The sequence below is a fragment of the Nyctibius grandis genome, chromosome 30 (genome assembly GCF_013368605.1).
Source record: "Nyctibius grandis isolate bNycGra1 chromosome 30, bNycGra1.pri, whole genome shotgun sequence".
Classification (NCBI taxonomy): Eukaryota; Metazoa; Chordata; class Aves; order Nyctibiiformes; family Nyctibiidae; genus Nyctibius; species Nyctibius grandis.
In genome coordinates this window covers 3,933,619-3,960,340 of record NC_090687.1, presented here as the reverse complement: position 1 = coordinate 3,960,340, position 26,722 = coordinate 3,933,619, and the positions used below count along the sequence as shown (strand labels likewise).

The window sequence follows — 26,722 nt, the reverse complement described above, 5'->3', positions numbered from 1 at the left end:
ACACAGAAAGGCTTAGAGAGCTGGGACTGCTTAGCCTGGAGAAGAGAAGGCTCAGGGGGAATCTCATCACTGTTTACAAACATCTGAAGGCAGGGTGAAGAGAAGACTGAGATAGGCTCTTTTCAGTGGTGCCCAGTGACAGGACCAGAGACAATGGGCACAAACTGAAAGAGCGTTTAAAATCTTCATCAATTACACAGACAGTGCGACTGAGTGCGTCCTCAGCAAGCTGCAGATGACACCAAACTGAGTGGTGCGGTTAACATGCCTGAGGGACAGGATGCCATCCAGAGGGACCTGGACAAGCTCAAGAAGCGGGCCCACGTGAACCTCATGAGGTTCAAGAAGGCCAAGTGCAAGGTCCTGCACATGGGTCGGGGCAACCCCCGGTACCAATACAGGCCGGGGGATGAAGGGATTGAGAGCGGCCCTGACGAGAAGGACTTGCAGGTACTGGTGGATTAAAAACTGGACATGAACCGGCAATGTGCGCTTGCAGCCTGGAAAGCCAACCGTATCCCGGGCTGCATCACAAGAAGCGTGGCCAGCAGGTCAAGGGAGGGGATTCTGCCCCTCTGCTCTGCTCTGGTGAGACCCCACCTGCAGTGCTGTGTCCAGCTCCGAGGTCCTTAGCACAAGACAGACATGGACCTGGACAGGGTCCAGAGGAGGGCCACAAAAATGATCAGAGGGCTGAAGCACCTCTCCTATGAAGACAGGCTGGGACAGTTGAGGTTGCTCAGCCTGGAGAAGAGAAGGCTCTGGGGAGACCTTATTGCGGCCCTTCAGTACTTAGAGGCTTATAAGAAAGAACGGGGACAGACTTTTTAGCAGGGCCTGTTGCAATAGCACAAGGAGTAATGGTTTTAAACTAAAAGAAGGTAGATTTAGATTAGATACAAGGAAGACATTTTTTACAGTGAGGGTGGTGAAACACTGGCACAGGTTGCCCAGAGAGGTGGTAGATGCCCCATCCCTGGGAACATTCAAGGTCAGGTTGGATAGGGCTCTGAGCAACCTGATCTAGTTGAAAATGTCCCTGCTCACTGCAGCAGAATTGGTCTAGATGGCCTTTAAAAGTCCCTTCCAACCCAAACTATTCTATGATTCTATGAAATGCAGGAGGTTCAGTCTGAACATCAGGAAACACCTTCTCACTGTGAGGGTGACTGAGCCCTGGCACAGGTTGCCCAGAGAGGTTGTGGAGTCTCCATCCTTGGAGATACCCAAAAGCCATCTGGACTCTAGGTGGCCCTTCTTGAGCAAGGGAGTTGGATCAGATGACTTCCAGAGGTCCCTTCCAACCACAACCATTCTGTGATTCATTTCAGGCTCCGCTGTATGTAAATACATACAAACACACAAAAAAAACAACCAAAAAAACCACAAAGCAAAACAACCACCACCAAGCGAAAAAACATGCCTAGAAAAAAAATAATAATTTGGTGCACAAAATAAATAGTAGACATTTGTAAACTGGTAAGCCAGCATGCAAATTCTATTTTCAAAGTTGAGTTTCCATTCAGTTAGCCAGCTGACTGAGAACTCTCTGGAATCCAGTTTCCAACAAAACTGACAACGTGTCACTAAATCAACACAAGAGTAAAGAAATATTTATTTAGTATTTAAAACATCAACAAACATTTAGGTGGAATTACTATAAACATTCAATAGCTAAACACTGAAGAACAACAACTGCTACTGTTTCCACAGAGACAGCCAGCCAGCTGACAATATACTATCAAGAATATGTATTTCTTCTTTTTGGGGGCTGAGTGGAGGGAAAGGAAAGAGAAATTAACTTTTCCTGACTAGAATTCTAACAGAATTTGGGCTTGAAAAGCACCCCGTTGCTAGCTACTGGGAGTGAGAAATCATCCATGTCATGCTCTGCAATCCACAGAGCACTGCAAATATTCCAGCTGCTTCACTCTGCTCTTTACTGCTACATACACAGTAAGCAACAAAATAAAATTGATTTAAGAGGTTACTAAATGTTGGGGTTTTTAATTCCACAGCACAGCAGAAACAAGGATAACAGGAGCACTGCAAGTAATCTACAAGCAGATGTAGAATTTCTGAGAAATACAATTTTGGATAAAAAAAATGGTGTAGAAGTCTCCTCACATTGGAAAAGTGGCTCGTTTGAGGTGCTTTGGAATAATAATAACATAAAATGAGTTGGAGCAATTCTCTTGAGTTTCTAGTTTTAAACCATGATAATGTGTTAATGAAACTTTCCAAGGAAACTTCAACTACAGACAGGTGAAACAAATTGCTGCTAACCCCTTCACACCTTCACCCTGAAAGTTACCATGAAAGTAGTATTAAATGGGTATCAATACCATCAGGAAGAAAACTGACAATTCAAATTTAGGGTTATAATCAGTTTGTAAGAATATAATTTACACAGCATAAGATAAACCTGCCTATTACAGAAGCCTAAAATCCAGAATCCAAAGAGTTTATTGCAAAATCTCAAATTATTTCCCTCTCAACATACAAAGTGCATATCTCGATTTTAAAAAAATAAACAAATCAGTCTTTTAATTGCCCTCTATAGATATTTTTGTCTATTTCTTGGTCCAATACTATGAATAACACATCAAATCTTGTTTCAGTTCCTAGAGGTTACTCTCAAAGGGAAGCAGCAGAGATTTTGAATATCCAACTCATCCCATGGGGTGCTCACTACTGTCTGCAGCTTGCTAATGCAAATCTGACCGTTCTGAGCACCACGTGTGCAACATGCAAACCATCAGATGCTGCCAGACCCTGAGGACACTCCGGCTCATTCCCATTCAGCAACCTATCTGCTCAGCAATGCAAAACACCGCTCCTCACTAACACACATTTCGGTTCTAGGCCAGTTTGCTGACTTTCAAAGCTTTACACAATGGATCTCAATTCACCTCTCCCACCGTGAGTTAGACCACACATACCCCAGCTTGATTTCACTGCAGTGGCAGGCTTGCTGGTTAACAGTGTCCCAGGAAAGCTTATGCAAAACTGAACCTTCGCAGAAGCAGATGTCAGAAAAAATATTAACAACCAACTATCCTGCTAGAGCGAAATGTAAAACCACTACTTTGTCCAGCCTTACCTAGTAATTTGTAAAAACATTAAATACCATCTACAGATGATACAAAAGAATAAGATAATTTGTTTGCTTTTCACCATAGGGAGGAAATACAGTCCCATACTGCAGTGATGAGGTCTATATAACTGCACAGTTCACTTGTTTTAATTAAGCGAGTTACTACCAGTTTTAAACTCTCCTTATACATGCCACACACAATAATGCATTTCTTGTGATTTCTGGGACAGTCACAACCCTGATGAGACATATTCTGGATAAGAGAGCCACATAATCTTCTCCATAACATCTATCCAACAGATCAGAATTACGTTACTAAAATATTCAAAAGCCTTTTCTCACTCACCCTTCTTTCACTGGTTTTAAATCATACCAACAGCAGCTAAAAATACTTATCTCTTTTTTATATAAGTAGAATATATCAACATGCCTAACAATTTGGGCAAAATAGGTCTGTCTCAGGATGGCGCAGCTTTACACTTGGGCAACTGAGTGGCCCCTGCAGCCTCAGTGGATATTGTTTGTTACTGAACCAATCAACTTGCAACCTGCTGAAGCAGAGAGCGCGAGGCCTTTGGATAGGGTACCACCGTGTGATGTCTCCAAGGGACTGAGTTGAATGCAATAGCCTTGTTGACTGTGCTTTTCCAACATGAATAAACAACAGTCTTACAGCTCCAGAAGATTTGTCTCCAACTTGCCAGACGAGATCACTATCCTTGCAGCACCATTCCCATCAGGGCTCCACACACCCAAGCTGGAACCTGTTTTTCTCGTAAAGGGAATCCCTCCACGGGCACGCACTTCTCGTATACATTAACCTTGCAAACAACATTTTTCTTACCTGGGAAATCAAGACTTCACCCCCTCCCTTTTTTTTTTTAAATGAGGACTAAGCCTCAAAAATTAATTCAACAAGAGAAATTTACTGAAGACAGTGAAGAGCCTAACATACAAATTTAGAACACTTAACAACACTGCCTAAACCCTGAAAAATCAAAGTTTGCCAACAGCTATGTGAGAAATCATCCTTTATTTCCCACTATAATACCCTGAATAGGAGAAAACTATAAATGTCATGTGCTGCCTCTATTTTATTAAATCAGTAGCTGCTTACAGACATCCCTGCAGGTGTTTAACCATTTAAAATTAAATCTCACATTAAAACTGTGCCTCATTTGCAGCTAGACTGAATACATCTCAGATCTGTTCCCAGGATGAAGTAAACCAGGCACAAATCACATTCTCCTACTTCACTGAAAATGAGTGGAGTCATTCTTTGGAAGAACACAAAGAAAGTGCAGCAGAGCAGAAGTCTTTCAGGATAACATAGCACAGCAATGATCAGCAGACAAACAAAAGAGATTATTTTCTCCTATACTATGTTGCTTGCTAGCAATATAGGTCTGTCCTTAATTTAAAAACAAAGTGAAACATTTTTTACATCTCCTGTTGCAGTCTCCATCCCATCTGCATGTCCACATGTAACTGGACAATATAAAAAGAATTATGTTGTCCTTAAACAGTTAGAAATGGGAGCAGGAGTCAGAGTAAAACCATGAATTTGCATTCTGGTAGGTAGCGAAGAGCCCTGACCATGACTGAGGAATCTCTAGCAACACCATTTCTTCCAAAACCATTTGGCACTCCAAACAAAGCTTGCAGTTACCTGAATTAAAGATACGTCTACTCCACATCTTTTACAAACCACGAAGAGCTGGACTACTGCAAACCTACTCTCTGGAAGAGACATGGAAGACACAGAGGTCCCCAAATGCCAAGGCCCCGGCCCCTCTCAGTCCCCTGCCTGTTCACCCAGCACGTCCCTGCAGCTGATTCCTGCCGCCATTACCCATCTCCTGAAGCTCAGTACTTGCTTCCCACCGTTATTAACAGATAAGAACAGTTACAGCAAGAAAGAGAACAAAAAGATGGGTCTTACTAAGCCATGGTGTAGCCAGTGTCCATGCCCAGGGCCTGCGGGGGCCGCTGTGAGGGGAGGCCGGGGCTGCCCCGCGCTGGCCACAGCCGGTTCCCGCCAGTTCCCTGAGGGCCCCACCTGGGCACAGCTGAGCCCCTCAGCCAGGCTGGGGGGGCCGCTGGGAAACCGGGTTTATAAAAGGGCAAAACCCTGCCCAGCTGTGAGGGAAAACGTGTGAGAACCAGCCCTGAGAGCCCCCAGGTGAGAGCAGGAGGAGGGGCAGGAGGTGCTGCAGGTGCCGGGGCAGAGATTCCCCGGCAGCCCCTGGGGAGACCATGGCGGAGCAGGGGAAGAGTGTGAGGAGGAAGGAGCGGCAGAGGAGCTGCTGTGGCTGACCACAGCCCCCGTTACCCATCCCTCTGCACTGCTTGGGTGGGGGAAAGCGGTAGAAGATTCAGAAAGGAGAGGGGGGAGGTGTTTTCCATTTTTTCTTTCTCTCTTGCCATCCAACTCTCATTTAATTGGCAATATATTAAACCACATTGACTCTGTTTTGCCCATGAGGACAATTAGTAAGTGATCTCCCCACCTTTATCTCGACCCTTGTGAGCACCTGGCCATCAGCCAAGGTCAACCCAGCACACATGGTGACACTTAACACACTAGCCCGTCTCTTACTCTAGTGCCATAAAGCTGGTTTGCTTGATACTAAAATCATCAACAATATTTTAAGGGAACAGGCTGACAAGAAAGATTATGGTTTAGACAGCTTAACTTCTCCAAATAATCACAATCATATTGCTGACCCTCAAATTGTTCTCTGATCAACAGCCACTAATAGAGAAACAGCAACATTGGTGCATGTACCTTATGTTGGTGGTAAACAAAAGGACTAGCTACAGGTCCCGTAGGACATTTGTATTACTAGTGATATTTACTTCACCTGTTCTCTATTTATATGTCAAGAGACTCATGTTTTTGAGGTCTTCTTTCAAGCAGCAGTTAACCCTGTCAGTTCTTCTACCTTGTAGCCGTTCCACGTGCTTTATGCAAGCAATGCAGGCATGAGGAACATGCTCATTGCAAGGTATGCCAAGCACTCCCCATGATGTACAGCTCACAGGGATGGTGAGTCATATCGCCTTGTCATCAGGCAGTCTTGATGCCTCTCCTATGAGAAAGAGTGGAGTGAAACCTTGCTTTTCTAAAGTATCTTTATAGTTTTCAGTTTGGGGTCTTCTCTTCAGAAATTCTATGAATTCTATTTGGAACAAATAAAAGCACGTTAACAGAGGATAAACTTGCATCTGTGCTCAGGAAGAGTAGTCTTCATTCACCTAGAACTGCAATTTCAGAATTTAAGTCTCTATTGCTTATTAATGCTTTAAATCATCTGTGATTAGAATGTGACTCATTCATGCCACAGCTTTCAGAGCTTGTTTTCACTTGGTGGTCTTCTCTTTTGGGATCATATCTGTTGAACATGCACTGAGTATCCAGACTTTCAGCAGAAGGCCAAGGCATGCAGCAGTGGAGCAGAAGTTGAACATGCACACCACTGAGGTGATGGGGCAGCTGGTGAGGCGGTTGTAACACTTTGGCAGAAGTTGCCATTTCCATGGTCAGAAAAAAAATATACTGGACATGCAAAACTTTGAGGACAGGGAGGAATTTACCTATTAAGAGAGAGAATGTAGGGTTTCATACAGATTTGGGTGAGATCATAAGAGATTGATACCAAGTCTGGTTGGTTGCTTCCCCATCCCCAGTGCAATTAAGAGAGGGCCGTCACAGCACCAGACGGTAACAGAAGAAGAGGAAAGAGCACAGAAGTGACAATATGCCTGGTGTCCTGGAAAGCTGTCAAGAATTAGGAAGGGTAAGTAACTGCCAAATTAAAAAAAAATCTTTAATTTAAGATTTTTTGCTGAATTTTGTTGTTAAAACTGAACTGCAATCAGGAGTGTAACTGCTAGAATATCTTACAATCCTGGTACTATTCTGATTCTTCATATTACTTCTGCATATAAGAAATAATGTAGTTTAGAGAGAACAGATTAAGGAACTCTCTAGATGACTGTCTCCCAAATCACCTTATATGGAAAATAATAGCATAGATTTTATGATCCATAGCTTGCCACACTTTCAGCATCCATTTCTGAAGATACTGCAGCAGGGCTGCTTCTGCCAGGGAACAAAAAGTATGACATCTGTGAATGTTTCCTGTGGAGTTATCAATTCTATCTTCCTATGACACGTCACCTTTACAATACCTTGTTTTACTCCCACAAGGAGGAACATATTTCTCATTTCTTTCAGGAAAAGAAATGTATATTCAGATGCATTCTTTGTTTCATTTATTTCAGTCTGTTCACCAATTACCGTATTAGATGACTATTTCTCAATAACTTACTTGTCAGTTTTCATCAAAGCACCCACCCCTCTTTGCACTGCGCTTCCACCGCACAGTCTTTTTCACCTCCTGCCTGGCAAGCCTCCTACCGCACACAGTCAAAGAGACACCCTGCTTTTGGGGAAGTGCTTTATACTGTTCTTACAGGGAAACTCACAAGCTGTACGCATTACATTTCAGCACACAGAGATCTGATTACACTAGTAAATCCTACCTCTGTGTTTGTTTCAATAAACAGTCTACTTAAAAGTCTATTTCTAGAAATGTTTTCAATGGGTTGGGAAAAAAATCTCAAATTGCAATAAAACAAGTTTAAATGTATTTGAGGGCACATGTTAGCTACAACCCTTGTTTTTTTCAAGGGTGCGGAAAACATCACAACAAATCTCTTTCTACATAGTTTCATAGGCCTTTATGAAGGTACAACATCAAAATTAAAAAGGTTGAAGCCATTAGATCTATTACATATTGCAGAAAATTTGAAGTTGCATTATTTTTTGTACTATAGTTGACCACATCCATCCAGACTTGTATACACTTCCAACAAGTTTCCAATGTTTTGTAGTTCATTTTGGAGTTTAGATTCATATAAAATACTAAGTTTTGAGGAATGAGAGTGTATAATTATTGTAACAGCTGCCATTTTTCTGGAAATTTCAAGGCTTAAGACCATTTGCAAGCTGCAGCCACAGCTGTATCTATTGTGGTTCAGATAAACAGTCAGGGTCCTGGAGCATGTGTCTGTATAACATCTAGCATGATCTAGAACAGTACCTTCTTATCAAACCAAGGTACAAATGGACAACTGGAGTACTTGTAAACATGCGCAAGAACATGAAAATTAATTCCAAGCAGTCCTTGACATCTGCAATCTTTATTAACTAAGAGCTTATCTGGAAAAGGAAGCACTGTCAGAAGATTTGTGCATCATTTTTGGAATACCTTTCCCCTTAATCTCTTCCACAAAGTACAAATGCACGCACATAGGAAAGTGTAAACTCTAATCTAATGGAAGTTGTATTCCAAAAAAAGAGAAATTTACCAATAAAGTTTGAAAATTTATCAGATCATTGTTAATGCATAACTGATCAAAATTAATTTCAAGATTTATTCTATCACTTCCATGTTATCTTGACAGCAAGATCACATTTTCAAACGTTTACGTAAGAAGTACATGGACAAAATGAACAACTGAGTCATTCATCTGCTCTCAACTTACACATGTCAACATACAGATTGAATGAGTGAGCTTTGCAAGCCACATGGAAATGCTCACATTTGGTATTTTGATCCATATGCCCACATTACCGTAAGAAAACCAGCTCCCTTAATCTACCCATTTGTAAAGCATACACCTTCATAAATAAAACTTCTGCATGCAATAAAACAGAAGTTGCAGTAACAGCCTTTCAGGATGACCATGAATTTCAGTAAAATACAGTTTTTTAGAATTGCTGTTAAGCATGTTACAGCACGATGGAGATTCCACCCATTTTTGCTAAGAACCTGAATTTCAGGAGTCCAAGGTGCAGTAGCACTGCCAGCTACATCAGGAAGTTAATTACATATACATTTTGCAGGTTTATAAAGGCACACTCAGGAGGCTTTAATGAGTCAACTACCAGAAAGAGCTTACATTGCCATGGAAGAAAATATGCCAAAACAATACATGACACTGCTTCTTATTTTTTTATTCAGTGGTGGAAAAATACTTTTTGCTTTTTATTTTCACTACAAAAAGAGAAGATAAATTTTCAAACATTACACATGCAGACTCCCAAATATTCCTTCCCCCCCCACCCCTAAAATGAAAAGAGAACTATAATTTTCTAATTTCTTCCATTCAGCTCCAGGCAAGCAAGCCAGACCCTGAATTGAATTATATTAGTACACCACACAAAAAGTTGCTTAGAACTAATTTAGGTATGATATTTAACAGGATTCGGGGGTTTTATCAGCATCTCTAGAAGTAGCATTAAGGGCAAATCCAACAAACCCCCTCTTTGAAAACAAAATAGCCATATTTCCAGAACTACCACCTCAGTAATGCAGTATAGGTTTTTTTTACTCCAGAGGTAAGTATCTTTCTTATCTGTTTTCCCTGTCTCCATTTTCATTTGCATGATCTGAAAAATCACACAAACAGTCTGAGATGAGAAGAAACAAGGAATAAGTCACAATAAATAGGCCTTGCATGTAAAACAAGCTCTTTAAGATGACAGAGCTTGAAAAGAGGGTTGAAGAAAGAGCAAACGTAAAATAAATTTCTGCTTGGAAATCTAATTAAAAAGCCTGAAGTGACAACTACAGTATTTTATGTGAATTTAGGAAAAAAGAACACACCAGGCCAAAATGTACATCAGCTCCCTAACAGAAGCTTAAGTAAATGGTCTTTTGCCTTCAGACAGGATTCTTACCCCTTCTTTCAACACGTAACACACTGAGGCACCAAGTGCTTCAGGTAACTGAAATGGAAAATCATGGGGTTTACCCTTCTGGTGGTGGTGGTGCTGGCTAACATAGACAATGGTCACCATTATCTGACCAAGACTGACGTGTTTTATGTTAGGAGAAACAGAGGCATATTCTTTGAGGTGCAGAACACCTCTCCTTAAAGAGACAGTACTGCAAACACGGGGAGAAAAACAAAACCACAAACTTCCAAGGGAAGTTTGCTTCCCTTGTGCTACCAGTGTGACACAAGCTGAGGGCAGGATTCAGCCTGGATTACCTGTCAGTCGGCTGCAAACTTCCTTCACGTGGGCTACAGGTTCCATCTGTTCACCCATACCTTATAAAAGCACCATCTGCCCACCACCCTAAAAGTGCAACCTGGCAACTTCCCATGATGTTTAAGTCACTGTTTTAAAAACTGAAGTCAGCTTAAAACGGTGAGTACTTCAGACTATGAATTCCATATCCTTTCCCACTATATGGCATCATTTCGCACTTTGAGATGAGGGAAAGGCTTCTCCACAATGCCACAATGGTATTGATTTTTGAAATACAAGGAAGACAAGAAACAGCTTATCTGTTTTTAATTACCATGTATAAACAGTGACAAAATAATCTCCAAATTAGAGAGACAGATCTGATTAAACACATCAGAGTTCAAACACACTCACTAGGCTATGCAAACAGAAAGTGTGCCAGCATTTTCAAAATGCCTCAGAATGTATGAAGAAAATCTATACAAAAAAGGTTCTACAGAGGGAAAAAAAAGAGTTCAATCAGAAGCTAAGGTGCTATACTATCGGTACTACATCTCCACTTAGCAAAACATTTTAAACTATGTTCTTTAAGCAGTCTGATGAGCAGTTATATATAGTGAAAGCTAGTGTGTACATGGATGTTGTGCCAGCCCAGGTCTAGAAAACAGAAAGGAAAAAAACCCTTTTCAGTAAAATATTTGAATTAAGCAGACCTGCATTAAGCTAGTGTTGCAACACTTACTACTTCCTCCCATATTATTTAATTCAGGGAAAATTATTGTTTAAAAACAAAAGGGCTGTATGACAAGAACACACTGACATCTGCTGGCATTCTACAGACGCACGGCTCTAAAGATGAGGTTTTAATCCCCTCAACATTTTTTTCTTATCTAATGGGGCTGCATAACAAATTAACATTGTCCATATCTGAAAATGACAAATTAAAATAGTATTCTATACTCCCAAATGTTAAAGCATGTGTAGCATTCTGTAGCTAAACAGTCTACACAAATATACTTCTCTTCCATATTTGATTTCTAAAGTATCACAGGAAATTATTTTTGCCTAATTTGTATAAAAATGCTCAGTGATAGGGCAGACAATTTACATTCAAATAATTATTTCCCTAATTTCTTTGCCAACAAAAGACACGTATTTCCAATTTACTATCCAAAGATGTAACTATACCTGTCACTCAGGCAAGGCTCATAATGGTATGTATTGTTTCACAGTAATGGTTAGCAAATTAAAAGAACAGATTTTATTTGCATTAGCACCACAGCAAAAGGATACATGTAAAGACGGCACACTAATCATCTAGCATACTGAAAGTGGTAGCTGAATACGCTGGAGAAGATCCATTATCTCTTACCATTCAACGCAATCAACACAGGTATTTTGATAACCAGAATATAGTCCAGAAGACCGAACAGCTTTCAGAACGACAGCATGCAAAAGTCAGAAATTCCAGTTAATGCATATAGTCCCTAAAGCAGCTCTAACTTGGCATCATTGTGAATATGGAATATTCTGTAAATCTTCATGCACTTCTAGATTTATTATTTGAAAAGCAAGCGATATATTCACTTAATGCTTCCTGTTGGCATCATAGCTTAACATTTCCTCCCTCGTGTGTGCTATAACACAAAGTTATGGTTGATAATTTAAACACAAAATAGAAGGAATTCAAAATTATAGTTCATAGTGTCAGCAACTCAGATGTGCTGCACACAGATACTGAGGCATAGATTTAGTATTAGAAACAGTGATACAAATCATTAAATATGAACAATTACCAAGCTGTGCTTAGTGGAAATCATAAATGCCTTCCTTAATATTTTTGCATTTCCAAATCAACTGTCAGCTGCAAGGTCAATTCCTTTTATCAGCTCATTAGCTAGATACATTTCATAGATGTGAAAGGATAAATGAAAACACGGAATTCACCTCTCTAATAAATTACCTGTGTGTATTTTCACTGTATGCACTAACCAGCATCTGTATTTCTTAGGCTAGACATACTAGAAAAAGTGACAGTAGTTTTTAGACATGAAAAAATACACAGCTCTCTTCCTTGCAAATGTCTAACTAGAAATCTTACAGCTCATTAGAAAACTAGATAAATATGTGGCGCTGACAAGGAGAAGCAGTACCAGCTTGTCTGGCTCACAGGTGTATGTCTCAGCCATGAAGCAATGGTTCAGGTAACCTCCCACTCAGAGGAAGAAGACAACATACACCAGCCTCTTAAGCAAAACAATACACAGCAATGTAAACCCAAGCACTCCCTGACAGCTGCCCAACAGCTTGCCAGGGAAGGGAGCTGACTGCCACTGACACAGAGAGGCCCAACAGTAGAGCCGTAAGTGTTTATGCACCACACACAGCATCAGCACAAGAGCAAGTAATTCATAAGCAATTCCACAAGAACCCAACTACTCACATACTCCATAGCAGACGCTATCACATGCTCAACTATCGGAATACACACACACACAGGTACTCTCGTGACATCAGTCATGCTTCTCTTGGTGCCAGTCTGTCCATCTTTCATAGGTGTGCATGCTCCCACAGCCCTAAGGTGAGGTATTTCTTACTGTTTCAGCGTCATGCCAGGAAGGGCCACCCATACTGAAGTGTCAAGCTCCAGTAGTCCTGTGCTTTAACATTCATTTGGAATTCCCTTTCAATTTCCTCACTTGAGACAGTTTTATTAAATTATTTAAACTTCTTATATATTAAACATCAGCAGAGCAAATTATTAAAAAGAAAAAAAAAAAAGAGAAGAAAAGAAAGGAGAATATGGTATTACCCTAAAATCCTCCTACTCTTTAATATGTGATTCCAGAGTCTTAAAATCCACAGATGACAACAGCCAGCCTTTCAGCTGGGAGAGAAAAAGCACAGCCTTTGGAGATCCCCAAAGCCAGTCTTTGACTATGGGATCACTGTTTTCCCCCAATCAACCCAGCACATGCTGCCACCACAGTCATTGCACAAATTATCAGGTCTAAGACATTAAAAAAAAAAAAAAAAAAAAATTAGACCAGTCTGTTACTTTTAACACCACAGGATACTTCCTAGTTTTCCTTCATTCTGCCTGCCTGCAAAGCTTTAACATAGAGAAACATTATATCAGACACATTTATTAAGAACTGCATCTGCTTTAAGATGTGTTTATAAAGCAATACTGACATTAAGAATTATTCATGCCCTGTTATTGTTATTTTATTCAACAACACAAAAAAAACCCCAAACACATCAGTGAAAAACCCCAACACACCAAAATATCAGACATCATATATATGATGCCAAATATATTGGCAATGCCAATCAGACACCAACTGCACAGCAGTTCACGACACAGACCCTGACAAGATCACCAGAAGTTTAACTCTGTAGTCACCACTGTAAAATAAACTTGCTATCCAAGCCCAGATAACAGTGCTGACTGGAGTGAAGGCACTGGTACCTGCATTACCATTAACTGTTGGGAGACTTGACTTTTACCTGCACCACCATTACTACTGCTAATTACAGAAAGAGCAGCCAAGGAGAGAAGAGTGCTCAGCAACTTTCCTCCAAAAGCCAAATTATCTAGAACAAGCCTGAAATACAACCATGCAGACTTCCTACCACTGCTGCCGGCTGTTTGCCAGGCAGCATAGTGACAACTTCAGCTTCTGGCAGCAGAAACACAAGTCAGAGACATCAGACATTTTGAGGAGGAGACACGAAAGATTCGGTACCATATATGTCGGTACTCCGTGTGTGCATGTTTGTTTGTGCGTGTATTTGTGTGTGTGTGCGACTACAATAACAGACGTGACGTTACTAACATAGGCCAGTTATACTCATCAGCGATGCACTGATGTCCCTTCTAAAAGGAAGATTTTGCCACGTATGACAAACTACTGGTTCAGTGATCTTTCATCTTTTATTCCCCACTGTAAAAGTAATGATAAACTCTAAAAAAACAAGGACACAGCCTCAAACTGTGCCAGGGGAGGTTCAGGTTAGACATTAGGAAAAATTTCTTCACAGAAAGGGTTATTAGGCACTGGAATGGGCTATCCAGGGACGTGGTGGAGTCACCATCCCTGGAGGTGTTTAAGAAAAGCCTGGGCATGGCACTTAGTGCCATGGTCTAGTTGACAGGGTGGTGTTAGGTCAAAGGTTGGACTCCACGATCCCAGAGGTCTCTTCCAACCTGATTGATTCTGTGATTCTGCGAATCCTTGCCTTCTCAGAACAAGAGCTCTTTCACACCTCGGTGTCATTACAATGCCTCATGCAAATCTTCCTTCCCCACCTCTTCGCTAAATAGCAGTTTTAGCAGAACTGCAATACTAGCAAAAATAAAATTGTTAATTGCTACTTTTACCTCAGTAGTTCCAGAACCAACAGAGAAGAACAAATAGGAAAATCAGGACTGGCAAAGTGCCACAATTAGGAAACACACATACTACAACAGCTACCATGAGATGTCTGCAAAATTATTTTTTTTTTTCATTTTTTTCTTTTGAAAGTGGAAATAATTCTACTAGATACAAATGGAGACCATAATAAACAGGTAGTGCAACACCGGTGCTGGTTTTAGAAGAAGGGAAAAACCCTTAACTGCCCAGCAAAGCCTTCATTTCTTTTGATTGTAGTAAGCAAAACTGACATGCCTCCGCAGCAGCAGCATAATTGAACTTAATAAGACAGCTCTTAGCATAAGAATATAACTCTTAAAAGTGCAAAGATTATCTGATTTTTAAAGAAACCGGAACAATACTATGGGCTCCTGTAACAAAAAAGATGGACACCTCTTATTATAACAAGAGATTTTTATGACTCACTTATGTCTAATTATTTAACTGTTTGGTTTTATTTTATTGTATGCTTTTATTATCTTGTCCTGTATCATTTATTATTGCTATGTTACATGCTTTGTATAAAATTTATAAGGAAACTGTATCTTTCTAAATTTGATCACTTTAATTGTGGTTTCAAATTGTTTTAAATTACTTCCCTTCATTAAAGGCAGGGTTTTTACCTAGTACTCAGAGATGGTATCATGACCTCACCATCCTTTTCAGCTGTCTCCAAGAGACCCCTACAATCCTGCATATCACAGTACCAGAACTTTATTGTGATACACATTTGGATATATCGAAAAAGCACCTTGATATTTAGAATATAACACAATATTTAGGTTCCTACACGGACAAGTTTGTATGTAATGCAATTTCAAGCAACACTCAAATCCTTCTTAAAATCCACCCAGGTTCTAACAAACATACGTATCTCAGGAAAGGTGATTCTCTGGCTACAATGAAACAGAAGTTTGAGTTGATTCACAGGCAAGAATATAACCATGAGGAATGAAACAATGGAAGTGGGAAAACTTCAGGCTAACCACATCAAAAAACCAGTGAGAAGCGTTATCGCCAAAAGTTGATTTCATACTTCGCTGCAGTGCAATGGCAACTGCTGAAAACCAAACTATGCTCAAAGTGATTAAAGGGGCCAAACGACTTGACTGCATCAGCCTGCCCATTTGAACCAGTATGTTCCAACAAGCACTGATTAATCAGGTGGTTTACTGGATATGACAGTTCCCAGAGTGAGGATGAAAGATATCAGTACCAAAACCGATCTATTTGAAGGCACTGTACAGTGGGAGGAGTAAAAGATGACTTCAGTATCAAAGAACATATAATTTTAAAATAAGGCTTGTACAAGGCAAAAGGAACTATTTGTATATTGTACCTCCAAGTGCTCTGTGCATTAGGCTACTAGATAAGCCCCTAATGCCCCATCTGACAACTGGGCTTTATCATTGAGCTTTCCCGCAGTGGCATAAGATCCTTAATCATCAGTTACAGCCAGAGATTCAGTATGAATCAAAATGAAAGCAACATTGTAAAATAGAAACAACAAAAAAAAAATGCAAATCAAAACCTCAGGGGTAGGTATCAGGGATGGGAAAACAATCATAATGAAACACTGTTTTTAAGTTGAGGATGTTCACAATGAAGCAAGTGTGCAAAACATGCAATATGGACAATTTTGGTATGTGGCAAAAGTTCAACACTTGTCATGACCAGGAGAAACCCAATCCGTCTCCCGCAGAGGCAGCTGCAGAGTAGCACATTATCACAATGGCAGCAGAGAAGAGGTCATCCTGAAGTGAAGGAGCCATTCGGAGAGTGTCCTAAATTAAGGAGTGGGAAAAGGGGGTCTAATACCACGGAAAGATCAGGAGGATATCTAGATCCATCAATCTTCCTGCTGGGTCACTCTGTGTGGCTCAATTCGAACTGCACTCTGGGACTTCCTTAGCATTTATATTGTTGCAGATTTCAAATGGGTATCACCATGTGGTAGATGACATTTTAGGTAGCTCGTCTCAGTGTTGGAGGAAAGGACATTTAATAACTACTCACATACACAGTGGACTGTCTGTAGTGGAGTGAGATGATTTTTTTTTATTAAATCCCAGAGCTTCACTGTAGAGTTTCATCATGACAGAAGGTAATATTTCATCAAATTACTTCCTGTGACACTGATCAAAGACAACCACCCAGTAGCATGACTTGAAAATGATGCTTCAATCTCTTTTCCCACCAAAGAAGCAAGACTGTAAGCTCTGTGGTCAAGGAACGCATAGACTATGCTGCCTCCCAAGCCACAGTGTTACAGCATTACATAAATGTGAAGATGGAAGATTATTCTGAAAGCAGTGTTTAATACTATATTCTGTGCTTTCATACAGGGACTGTTTACAGGATCTTCATTTCCTATCAAACTCATTTGCTCAACAAAATATCTGCATAATATTGCGTAATCCTTAATTTAGGAAAAATTGCTAAGAGTTTTACATTAAGTATTTATTTCAATACCTACAGTGATTATTATGCCATATTTTTAATTAGATGCTAATAAAGAAATCTGCATGTCTGGACCACTAGTATATGGAAAACCAATCCCTGTGAGATAAGTGGATCCTTTTGCCAGGCAAAGATCTCAATATTGGCTCTGACAGAGACTAGGAAGCCTTTTTCCTGGATCAGTACCATTCAACATTGTCTGGTTCTCTCTCCGCAAACTATAAAATGTCAATCCTCTACAACATACAGTGAAAAAAAAAAATCAGATATCTAAGACCTATTTAACAAAACAACAATTTAAAAGATAAAAGCAGAAACTCATGAGCTCGCTATCCAGAGGAAGAGCAAAGCCTTTTCATCAGCCAAACTACTCTTGTGAAAGACAACTGTCTTTATACAGTGGACAGACATATAAAAGATACAATTTTTGCAAGATAAGACAATTACACATTTTATTTTGAAAGCCAGGTCTCTGGATCTGTTTGAGGTTCTCAAAGGCTCACTGTGCTTTTGTAAGGCAATAGTGTTACATCTGTAACTTTTTTCCACGTGTTTTCTCGTATGTAAGCTACAGATATTTGAAAGATACAAAAGCCACAAAACACCCAAAAGACAGACTGTGGAGCAACCCAGGTTCACAGACACCAACTGCAACTGCACTGGGCTTTGCCCCAGGGCAGTACACATAAACTTACTACTGCTTTATCTCATGTGATTATGGTGTTGATTTCAACACAGCAAAACTTTTGTCCTCTTATTTTTAACTCAAATACAACTGTCCAATACGACTGGATCTTCTTCCACCTGTGTACAGGTGTTCTTCCATCTTCTCTATGATTGCTTTAACTATTACAATACTTTGATCTGAAATAGTAGCACTTCCTCATTTAAACCTTCTCCTAAATTACCTACCCACATTTTCACATACTCACACCTTCAAACCAGTATGCATTCAGAGCTGAAATTTTATAGATGAAGCTTGCATTTCTTGAATTTCTCAGGAAAAAAAATTGTATTGTCAGGCTGGCTTCTTATTGTTCTGATCATACAGTATTTGCTCACATCTAATACAGAGCCTGAATTCAGAGACAATAAAATCCCTAGAAAACCTTTGGAACCAGTAATCAGTCAAGCAAGATCCTATGAGTGTCCTCACCAAGAAAAATAAGTCAGCATGTATTCATACTTTATTAGATTCTAAAAAATCCAACGGAAAAGTGATTAATAAATGCCCAAAAGTAACGGAAAAGTTTGAATCACAACTAGCACCGTGACAGTCTTAAGATGAGCGAACTACAAAACATATCAGAAAGCTGAGATTCACTAAGTCAAGCTCTCGCTACCATTTGTTTAACGATGAGAAGCTTAAAGACTGTTTCCTTGTAATTCCTTTTTTTTGGAATCATAATCTCTTCTTTTTGTACCCTGAACTTTGTTGGTCAGGGGTTGTGCACTGGAGGGGTGAAACCAAGTGTGTTGCAAACTGAGAAAAATCTATATTTTTACAGTGTTTGTAACGCTGGTCACAAACAGCTGCCCCTGGCCCTACAGCCGTCGTCATGCCATTTGTCTTAAAAGTGATTTAGTTTTGCATGTTTGCCCTTTAACACAATCCAAGACTTTCAGCTCAGCCTGCTGTAACAATATTCCCTCACGCCTTTCCATCTGAAGCAGCGAGGCAATTATTTTAATGAGTATGAGTTCGCTCGGTGATTTTTACAAAATCTCCCTGCCTGCCTGCAGCCAGTCTCCTGCCGACAGACATTCCCAGTTTGTGGCACAGTGTTTCCCACTCCAGGCAGTTATCTTAACTTCAGCGCACTGAATTGCACAGGTAGGCACTAAGGCGTCTGTCAATCCAAAATTGTATATTTACCTTGTTCCTTTCAGGCTATTAGCTACAGTAACATCTTGCTGTTTGGAAACACCGGATTTTAGAACTGCATCCAAAGTTGCAAAACGTTCTGGGTTTTTTAACTGGCTTTGAGAAAACTCTTCACAGTGCTTTAGATTCGTGTACCTGTCTTACGTTACAAACACTTCAAACAACTTTTAAATTTCTGAAAGATACACACTTGAAAAATACCTAACAGTTTCTTTCTGCTTGAAAAGAGCCAAATAGTTAATACCTCATAATACACCTTAGAAACTATCTTGAATTTCTGAATATTCATTAAAAATTCCACTTATAAATACTCTCACTTTTGGACAGGTTCTCTGCAACGTACAAAATCTGGAGCAGAATAACAGAAACACTAAAGTACACCCACTTGGCAAAAATTAGTATTTCAAAGTATGACAAGCATTTTTTTTGGCATTTAATGTTGCTCAATACCTAATTGTAATCCATGCTGTGAATCACACACGACCGCTTCTTTGCTCTCTTCAGAATGTTACACGTGCTTCAGGACTGCTGTTATACAACACTGTAAATCCCAGCGTCCCAAAAGTGTTTTCCCATGTCAGGTAAGATTTCCTTTCAGTTTACATTCATTTTTCAGGGCATTAACTTAAAGGGCACAGATAAAATTATCTTATTTGCAGTTAGTTGTAATTTTTGGCATATTAGATTTTAGCAAAATAATACAGTTATTAATGGAAAGTGTAATAAATACTGATAGAGAACTTCAAAAATAGTTTCCTGTTTAATCATAAAAGCATAGATTCAGAAAAAGTGATAAAAAACAGTATCTACTAATGATATATTCAAGAATATACAACGTAAAGTTTCAGAGATGGCATTATACTTTTAAGAAGGGGGATTTGCACTGCAAAATAATTATGGGCACTGAAGAATTCAATTATTTAATTAAAAGAATTAAACTACTCATTAAAAGGTGCAACTAAGCAAAGAATTAAAAACAAAGAGCAACAATAGAAAACAAAGACTTCTCACTAATGACTTGGGAAAAGGTCCTCCCAGGTAGGAGCTTTCTGCTCTCAAGAAATATTACAGCTCGAATTCTGCACAATGAAGTCAACAGAAGTTCTGCCGCAGATTTAAATGATTTCACAATCAAGACCATAAGCAGTCAGGCCACCTAATATTCTATTTGCTACTGGTTTAAGCCCTGTCCGTTCACTTGTTTCCTAACTCTTCAGTTTTATTCACACGCTACTTTTACGAAGGTGCATGAGACAACTGCATCCCCAGTCTCCCACATGAAAGGGGATGGAGTCAAGACCCAAGAAATCAGTAGAGTGAGTTCTGACAGATACAGAAAATAAACACAGTTAAAAGGAAAACATTCTTCAGCTGCTCTGTTTCTCTCAAGCTGAAGTATTATATATCAACCTTAATTTTGGAAGATTCATCTTTTTCAGACCAATACACCTTTCACACAACTGTATGCTTAACAGAGCCATGCCTTTCACAACTGTAAATAATATTTCTTCTTGTGGCTAGCCCAAGAATTCTATCTTTACAGTATATAACACTTCTGATTAGATTTAAGAATCAGATAATGCCATTTCAAAGCTCCAGCATGATAAATTAGTGATGGTGAATCATTTAACTCAGCCATTGGCCTCTTCTGTCCTGTATTTCCAACTAGCTCAACTTCTCCCAGCGCAAGTGAATACTGAACAGCTCTTTTGGTCTTAAACAAAGCTTACCTGTCTGCGCAAAGTGAGACCAAGGATACTATTTCCATTAAATCCCTCTTAAAAACTAGGCAAAAACCTGGAAAAGCCAACATAGATATAGGGCTGGCAGAGAAGCAGCAGGTACCCCAGAAAGCAATAAAAAATACTGGAAGAGAGACTGACTGGGCATACCAGAGGGAGAGGCAGTTTGGAGGGAATGAGACAAGATTCTCTAGAAAATAATTAAGTAAGAGCATATACTACGAGGAAAAAAAAATGAGTTTAAGGAAAAAATAGTGAAAGCAGGAAGAAAAGAGAAGAAGGGGAATAGAAAAAGCACACAAACGAATATCCATCAGAGATGACACAGGTACGAGCTGATCCTGCCCTGGGCAGAAAGACTGACTACACGAGTGGCTCAGTCCCCTTTGGCCTTGCTATTCCACGTTTAACTTCAAAGGGCCTTGCGTAGGACTGCAGCTTGGGAAGTAAGGAGAGACTTCAAAACCCACCAGCACTGGCAGCCATGGCCTAAGGACATAACATTCTCCCTCCTTTGCAGCAAGTCAGCAGCGCATGTCAGTCTGGGATTACATATGCCTGGAGTACGCAGGCATCACTACAATAATTCACAATGCTGGGAACTGGACCTTGCAATCTACATGTGTACTCATATTCTATACTGGAAATGTATCACATCATGCATCCAAGAATTAACAATCCTGCCCTCTTCCTTGACACTTGACTCCTGACAGTATTTCTGTCATTTAAGGATACCCTTTCATGAAAGCCAGAAAAGCATCCTCATCACGGCAAGGACACCAAGTACTTCAATTACAAGAACCATAAAAATCATCAACATACTGTGAATTTTATTCATTAGGTTTGTCAGCTATGTTACTGACACTCAGTTAAGTACTAATAAAAGAAAGAAATACAGTCTTGACGCTGTAAAACACAGACTTCATTTAAGGAAATGCCAAGTCCTTTGTCTAATGTATTTACCAGAAGAATAAATTGTAAATGAAACTTGGGTAGCCAAGCCTTTAAAGCCTACAAAAGATAGACAGCAGATCTGGACTATAATCAGAAAAGCTACATAAAAATAGTTTCCCAAAAACTCAGTAACTCAAAATCATTCCAGTAAAAGAAAATAAATTTAAAATAACCTAGTTTGACCTATTCTAAATTGCTACTGTATTCCTGATAACTGGAGCATGTGATACCAAATACTTTCCTAAAAACTAAATGATCTATTAAGATACACATTGAAAATTCACACACACCCCCCCCCCCCCACTCCTCCCAATATATATTTCGTCAAGCAGCTGTAACTATTTGGTCTCTAAAATCATTTGATTATAAGGACTAACTTCATTTTAGATTGTAATGCATCCACGATCATCAATCCCTCTCTACCACAGAGTGACAAAACCCTGCTTCTACTTTTACAGCCCATACATACAGTTGTTTTCATGCTTCGAAACAACAAACAAAACATACAATATCTTTCCTCTCTTAAGTATCATCAAGTCCAGAGTGAGAAGTGAGCAAGGGACTTGACATTCCTGGGACACCATCTCCAGTGTCTGTTGTATTTTATGATCCAATTCACCTTCAATAAGCTGAATTTTATTTAAAGTGAAAAAACAGTCATCACTAAACTACTTAAGATCTAACATGCTATGCCACATTTGCAATTCAGAGAGCAGATAAACAAAAGCTGCTGATTTGGACAAGATCTTTCACACTTCGCTCATGTGAATCACTCCAGAGTCAAACTTCAGACCACATTCGCTTCACCATCTGCGTGAACCACGTTAAGTTGGCAGCACAATCTCCAACAGCCACATTACAAATTTTGGAAACGTAGACCGCGTGCCACTGTCCCACTGCAAAACCATCCACCTGCTGAAGAGCGGCAGTTCTTCAATGTATAGGCACCTGGAGCCTCCTATACATTTGAAATGTATATAGTGTTGCTTCACCTGTGCTGAACACATACATAGGCAAGACTGATACTCTTTTTTCCTGACAGAAAGTATAGGAGAAAATGGGATGATGAATCGCCTACAAAATAAGTAAATATTGATGACTTACAGGCAAGTAGTCTCACAGCAGCTAAATACCTGCACTCTTTTAATCTGTAACTCATCTGAAACCCGACTGGCCATTTTTCTTGTTCTTCCTTATTTTTTGTGAGCCACCTCCCGCGCCAGCCTTTGCCCTGTGGCACCTTCCACGACGTTTAACAGGAGGAACCTAAGCCGGTGCGGTGCCGCTCGGCTCCCCGCGGTGCGCGCTTGGGGCACCGCCGCACGCAGACGGGCTCCGGCCCCTTCACCGGCGCCGCGCCTCCTCACCCCGGCTCTCACCGCAGCCCCTGGTCCCCGAGAGCCCCCCCACCCGCGGACGCTCCGCGGACGCGCAACCCTCCGCCCAGGCCGCCCCGGAAACTTTCGGGCCGTGGCGACCGGTGACAGGGGCAGCGCCTCCTTGGCGGGGGGAGGCCGGGCAGGGCAGAGCGGGGCCGGCCGCGGCCCCCGCTACCGCGCACCTGCCGGGATGCCCCGCGCCGAGCGGCCCCGCTGCGCCCCAACACCCCCCGGCCGAAACTCACCATAAAGAGCCGAGCGGGGGCGAAGGGTCGCGGCGCTTCTCCCGTCCGGAGCGAGCAGCCCCGCCAGGCGAGCGGCAGCGGGACGCGGCTCCCCGCCGCCGCAGCCCCTTCCCCGCGGGCAGCGCCGCCGCCCTCACCGCCGCATGCCGCGCCCCCGCCGCCGCCCGGCTCCCCCCGGGCTCGCCGCGAACCGGCAGCGGGGTGCCCGGCCCGCCCGCGACCTCCGCGGGCAGCGGCGAGAGCCCGGGGGCCGTCCCCGCCGCGGCGGAGCGGGGGTGGAGGGGGCGAGCGGGCGGCTTCCCGCTCCGCACCGGCCGGACAGGGACCTTCCCGGGGCGGAGGCGCTGCCGCTCTCCAGCCGGCGCGGAAAGTGGCTCCGGCGCGGGCGGGCGGGCGGAGGTGACCTTCAAGCCCGGCGGGGCGGGCTGGGCTGGGGGGGAGAGCGGCGGGGGGCCGTTGCGCCGAGGGAGGCGGCGGCAGCACCCAGCCCGCCGGGAGCGGCGGCGGAGGCGGGCGGCGAAATGCAGCGGGGCGGCGGCGGCGCGGAGCCCCCGCTGGCGGCGGGCGGGGGCGCGGGTCCCCCCGGCGGGCGGGAAGCACGCGCACGCCCGGGATTGGCGGCCGCGCGGCGGCGCCCGGCCACCCCGCGGGCCCCCCCCCCGCCGCCGCGCACCGAGGGCGCCCGGGGGGCGGCGGGGGGGCCCGCGGTCGGGCGCTCCGCCGGGGCGGAACCGCCCCGATTCAGCGGCCGCGCGGTCACAACTTTTTGTCCTCGGCGGAGCGGTGCCCCCGGGGGCTGTCCCGAGAGCCGCGCGCTGCCCCGGCAGGACGGGGCCGGGGCTGTCCCTGGGGGGGCGGGAGGCACGCGAACACACGCACACAAAGCGGCACCTGGGAAACTGCTGATTAAAACGATGCCCTTGGCGATGCTCTGACATCTCTGCCTGCTTCCTCCCCTTCCTCCTGCCCAAAGGAAACCAACTCTTACAAGAATTCTAATGCTCAGCTAATGAGGAGCCATCGCAGCATCCCTACACGCATGAATTACTGTTAAATCAGGCTGACAGCAGCTCTTCACGAGAAAGTTTGGAAGAAAAAAAAATAAACATCAAGACCTGTCAGAACACTGCCTTGTCCTTTTCAATACATTAGGTATTAATTCTGTAATGATCAAACATTTTTGCGCTGCTCAACCTTCAGTTACAATAAATTAATGCCACTGAGATTTAATTCAACGTGTAAGCTTATATCAATCACTTGTGGGTAGTCTGAGGATAAGATAGATGCGCTACCCCCTATGGTTTAGGAGCAGGGAGTTGTTTTAAGTGTACAGAGAGAAAACGAAACCCAGTAACAATACGTGCCATAAGAAGGAAGCAAGCTTTAAATCATAAGTGTATGATTCCTTAAAAAAATTTTACATGAATAAATTTTCATCTGTGCAGAAAATAAATATAACCACAATATTCTTAAGTTCAACTGTAGATCGCACATATATCAGGTAGGGAAGCATCTCAAAAGCCCATATCTATATGCCCCAATGCCTCTACTGACAGCTTTGGGGCATGGCCTATTTCTTTTGCTGTTTCAAGGCCCAGGGGGTGATCCTGAATCCCCTAAACACAGAACTCGGTGGAGCTGCTCCTGGATGTGCCTTTACCAAATCACATCAGTTTATGGAGCTGGGTTGTTTCAAACAGTAAGTTCAGAAACTGTTATTCCTCATCAAACATGAAGCAGTGCTAAACTAATGGCTGGAAACCTTTCGCTCCAGCGTGTTTATGTCAGATCACTGAGATGTATAAAGTTAGTCACACATTCATTTTCAGAATCGAAATTTAAATTATTGAGTTATTACAACAGATTCTCTCAAAATGCGTGTCCTGCTCTGCGACCCTGGTAGGCCGATCCCAATTAGTTTCATTTAAAGACCCCCGGGATGGATCTGTAAGTCCACCCCGTGGGTTTCCTGTATTTGTTATTTCAGCCTTCCAATCCTAACATCAAAACAAAAAAAGGGTATGGGAGGCTTATGTGCCCAACAAATGTAAAATGGAGGTCAAAATATTATGCTGAAGTTCTTTAAAGTACTACAAAATTTTTTTACAGTGGGTAACTTTGGTTATTCTTTGCAGTATCTAAACCCCTATTTACTAATTTGTCTATGAGAAAGTGATACCAGCAGAAGTTTAGTGAGTATAAATTAAACACAGTGCTGGCAAAATTTCTTCAGCTCTTTCTTAATTTGTGTATTTATAAGAAAAGAATTTTCAACATTCTGATTAAATATTACTGACTACTTTGATAGGATTGTCATTTGGCCAAACACCTCCTACTTCGTCAGCACTGTCATTAACACTGAACTGATAAAAATCCTGCAAGACAAACTTCCATGTAAAAAAATTCTACCCTTGGATGATACATGCTCATGCAGTATGAGCTGAGCTTTCTTCCTGGAGAAATTTTGGAATTTTTGCTATTAAGTTCTTCAGGGTAAATCCCAGCTCATGTGGAGCTTACCATTGATTGAGTCGGAGTAATACTGGAGTCTGTTGCCCATACGCTCAAAGACCCTTGCACAGGGCCCCGCAGCCCCAGGTTTATGAAACAGAGTAAGAAAGAAAGGGCCATCTAGTGCCTTCCCAGACAAAGCAGCCTGTAATTCCTTTCTCTTCTCCACAGATGTGATTTTCAGGGGGGCACCAAGGATCAGACTTGCAAAGACTTTTAGGTATCTCAGTTTCTTTCAAAATGTGACCTGTAGTCTTTCAATATGCACTCACCTACCTGCGATAGATCACTGGAAATATTCCTCTAACTAGCCAGCAGCATTAGGAATGAAGAATTTTAAAATATTTTAAGGTGCTAAAATAATACACAGGTGAAGCTCACACAAATAAGTGAGCTACACTGAAATCCTTCATTAAAGACCAGAGAAATCTCACAGATTGCAATTAACAAAAAGTTACCTTTAAGCATTTGAGCATTCCTGTTGAGAAATGACTACTCACTGCAGTATTAAGGACTACTCACAGGATTACAGCTAAATCAGGTCCAGGTGTTCATTAGTTGCACCTGCCCTTGATTACAGAAACAGGTGTCTATTAAATGACTAGATCAAGCTTCTCTCCTGGAGTCTCAACACCTCCATATTCTCCTTTTATATAAATACTGTCAAAACGTTTCTCTTGGGTTATTTTTCATACCTGTTCTCCCTTTGTTCCGTTCACATGAAAGAACTTTGAACTGCAAGTCCTATCTTTCTTAAAAGAACTCCATACTCAGAAGTCTGTCATCGTTATTATATACAGGCTCCCAGCTGAGGTTAAAGTTTTGGTTTGGTAGATGGCTGTAGGAAGAAATAATTGTTGATTAGAAGATAGGACAGATAAATTAAGGGCAGAGAAATAGAAGCCAACAGAGACAGCATCCTATTCTTACATGGGTCAGTGGCAGAGCAGGGAACAGCACCCAAATATTCTGTTTTCTGTTCCAGA

The 26,722-nt window shown here is 41.8% G+C and overlaps 1 protein-coding gene across 15 annotated transcripts in view; it reads right to left on the bottom strand.

Annotated features, from left to right (window-relative positions):
• Positions 1 to 23,351, bottom strand: part of RBFOX1 (RNA binding fox-1 homolog 1) — an 853,949-nt gene extending 830,598 nt beyond the window's left edge. For all 15 annotated transcript variants that reach the window (XM_068420323.1, XM_068420322.1, XM_068420328.1 and 12 more), the window contains exon 1: positions 23,226 to 23,351. In XM_068420323.1, coding sequence (XP_068276424.1) covers positions 23,226 to 23,228 — 3 coding nt within the window. In that variant the 5' untranslated portion in view covers positions 23,229 to 23,351. The remainder of the gene's footprint in view (positions 1 to 23,225) is intronic.
• Positions 23,352 to 26,722: the final 3,371 nt, after the last annotated feature.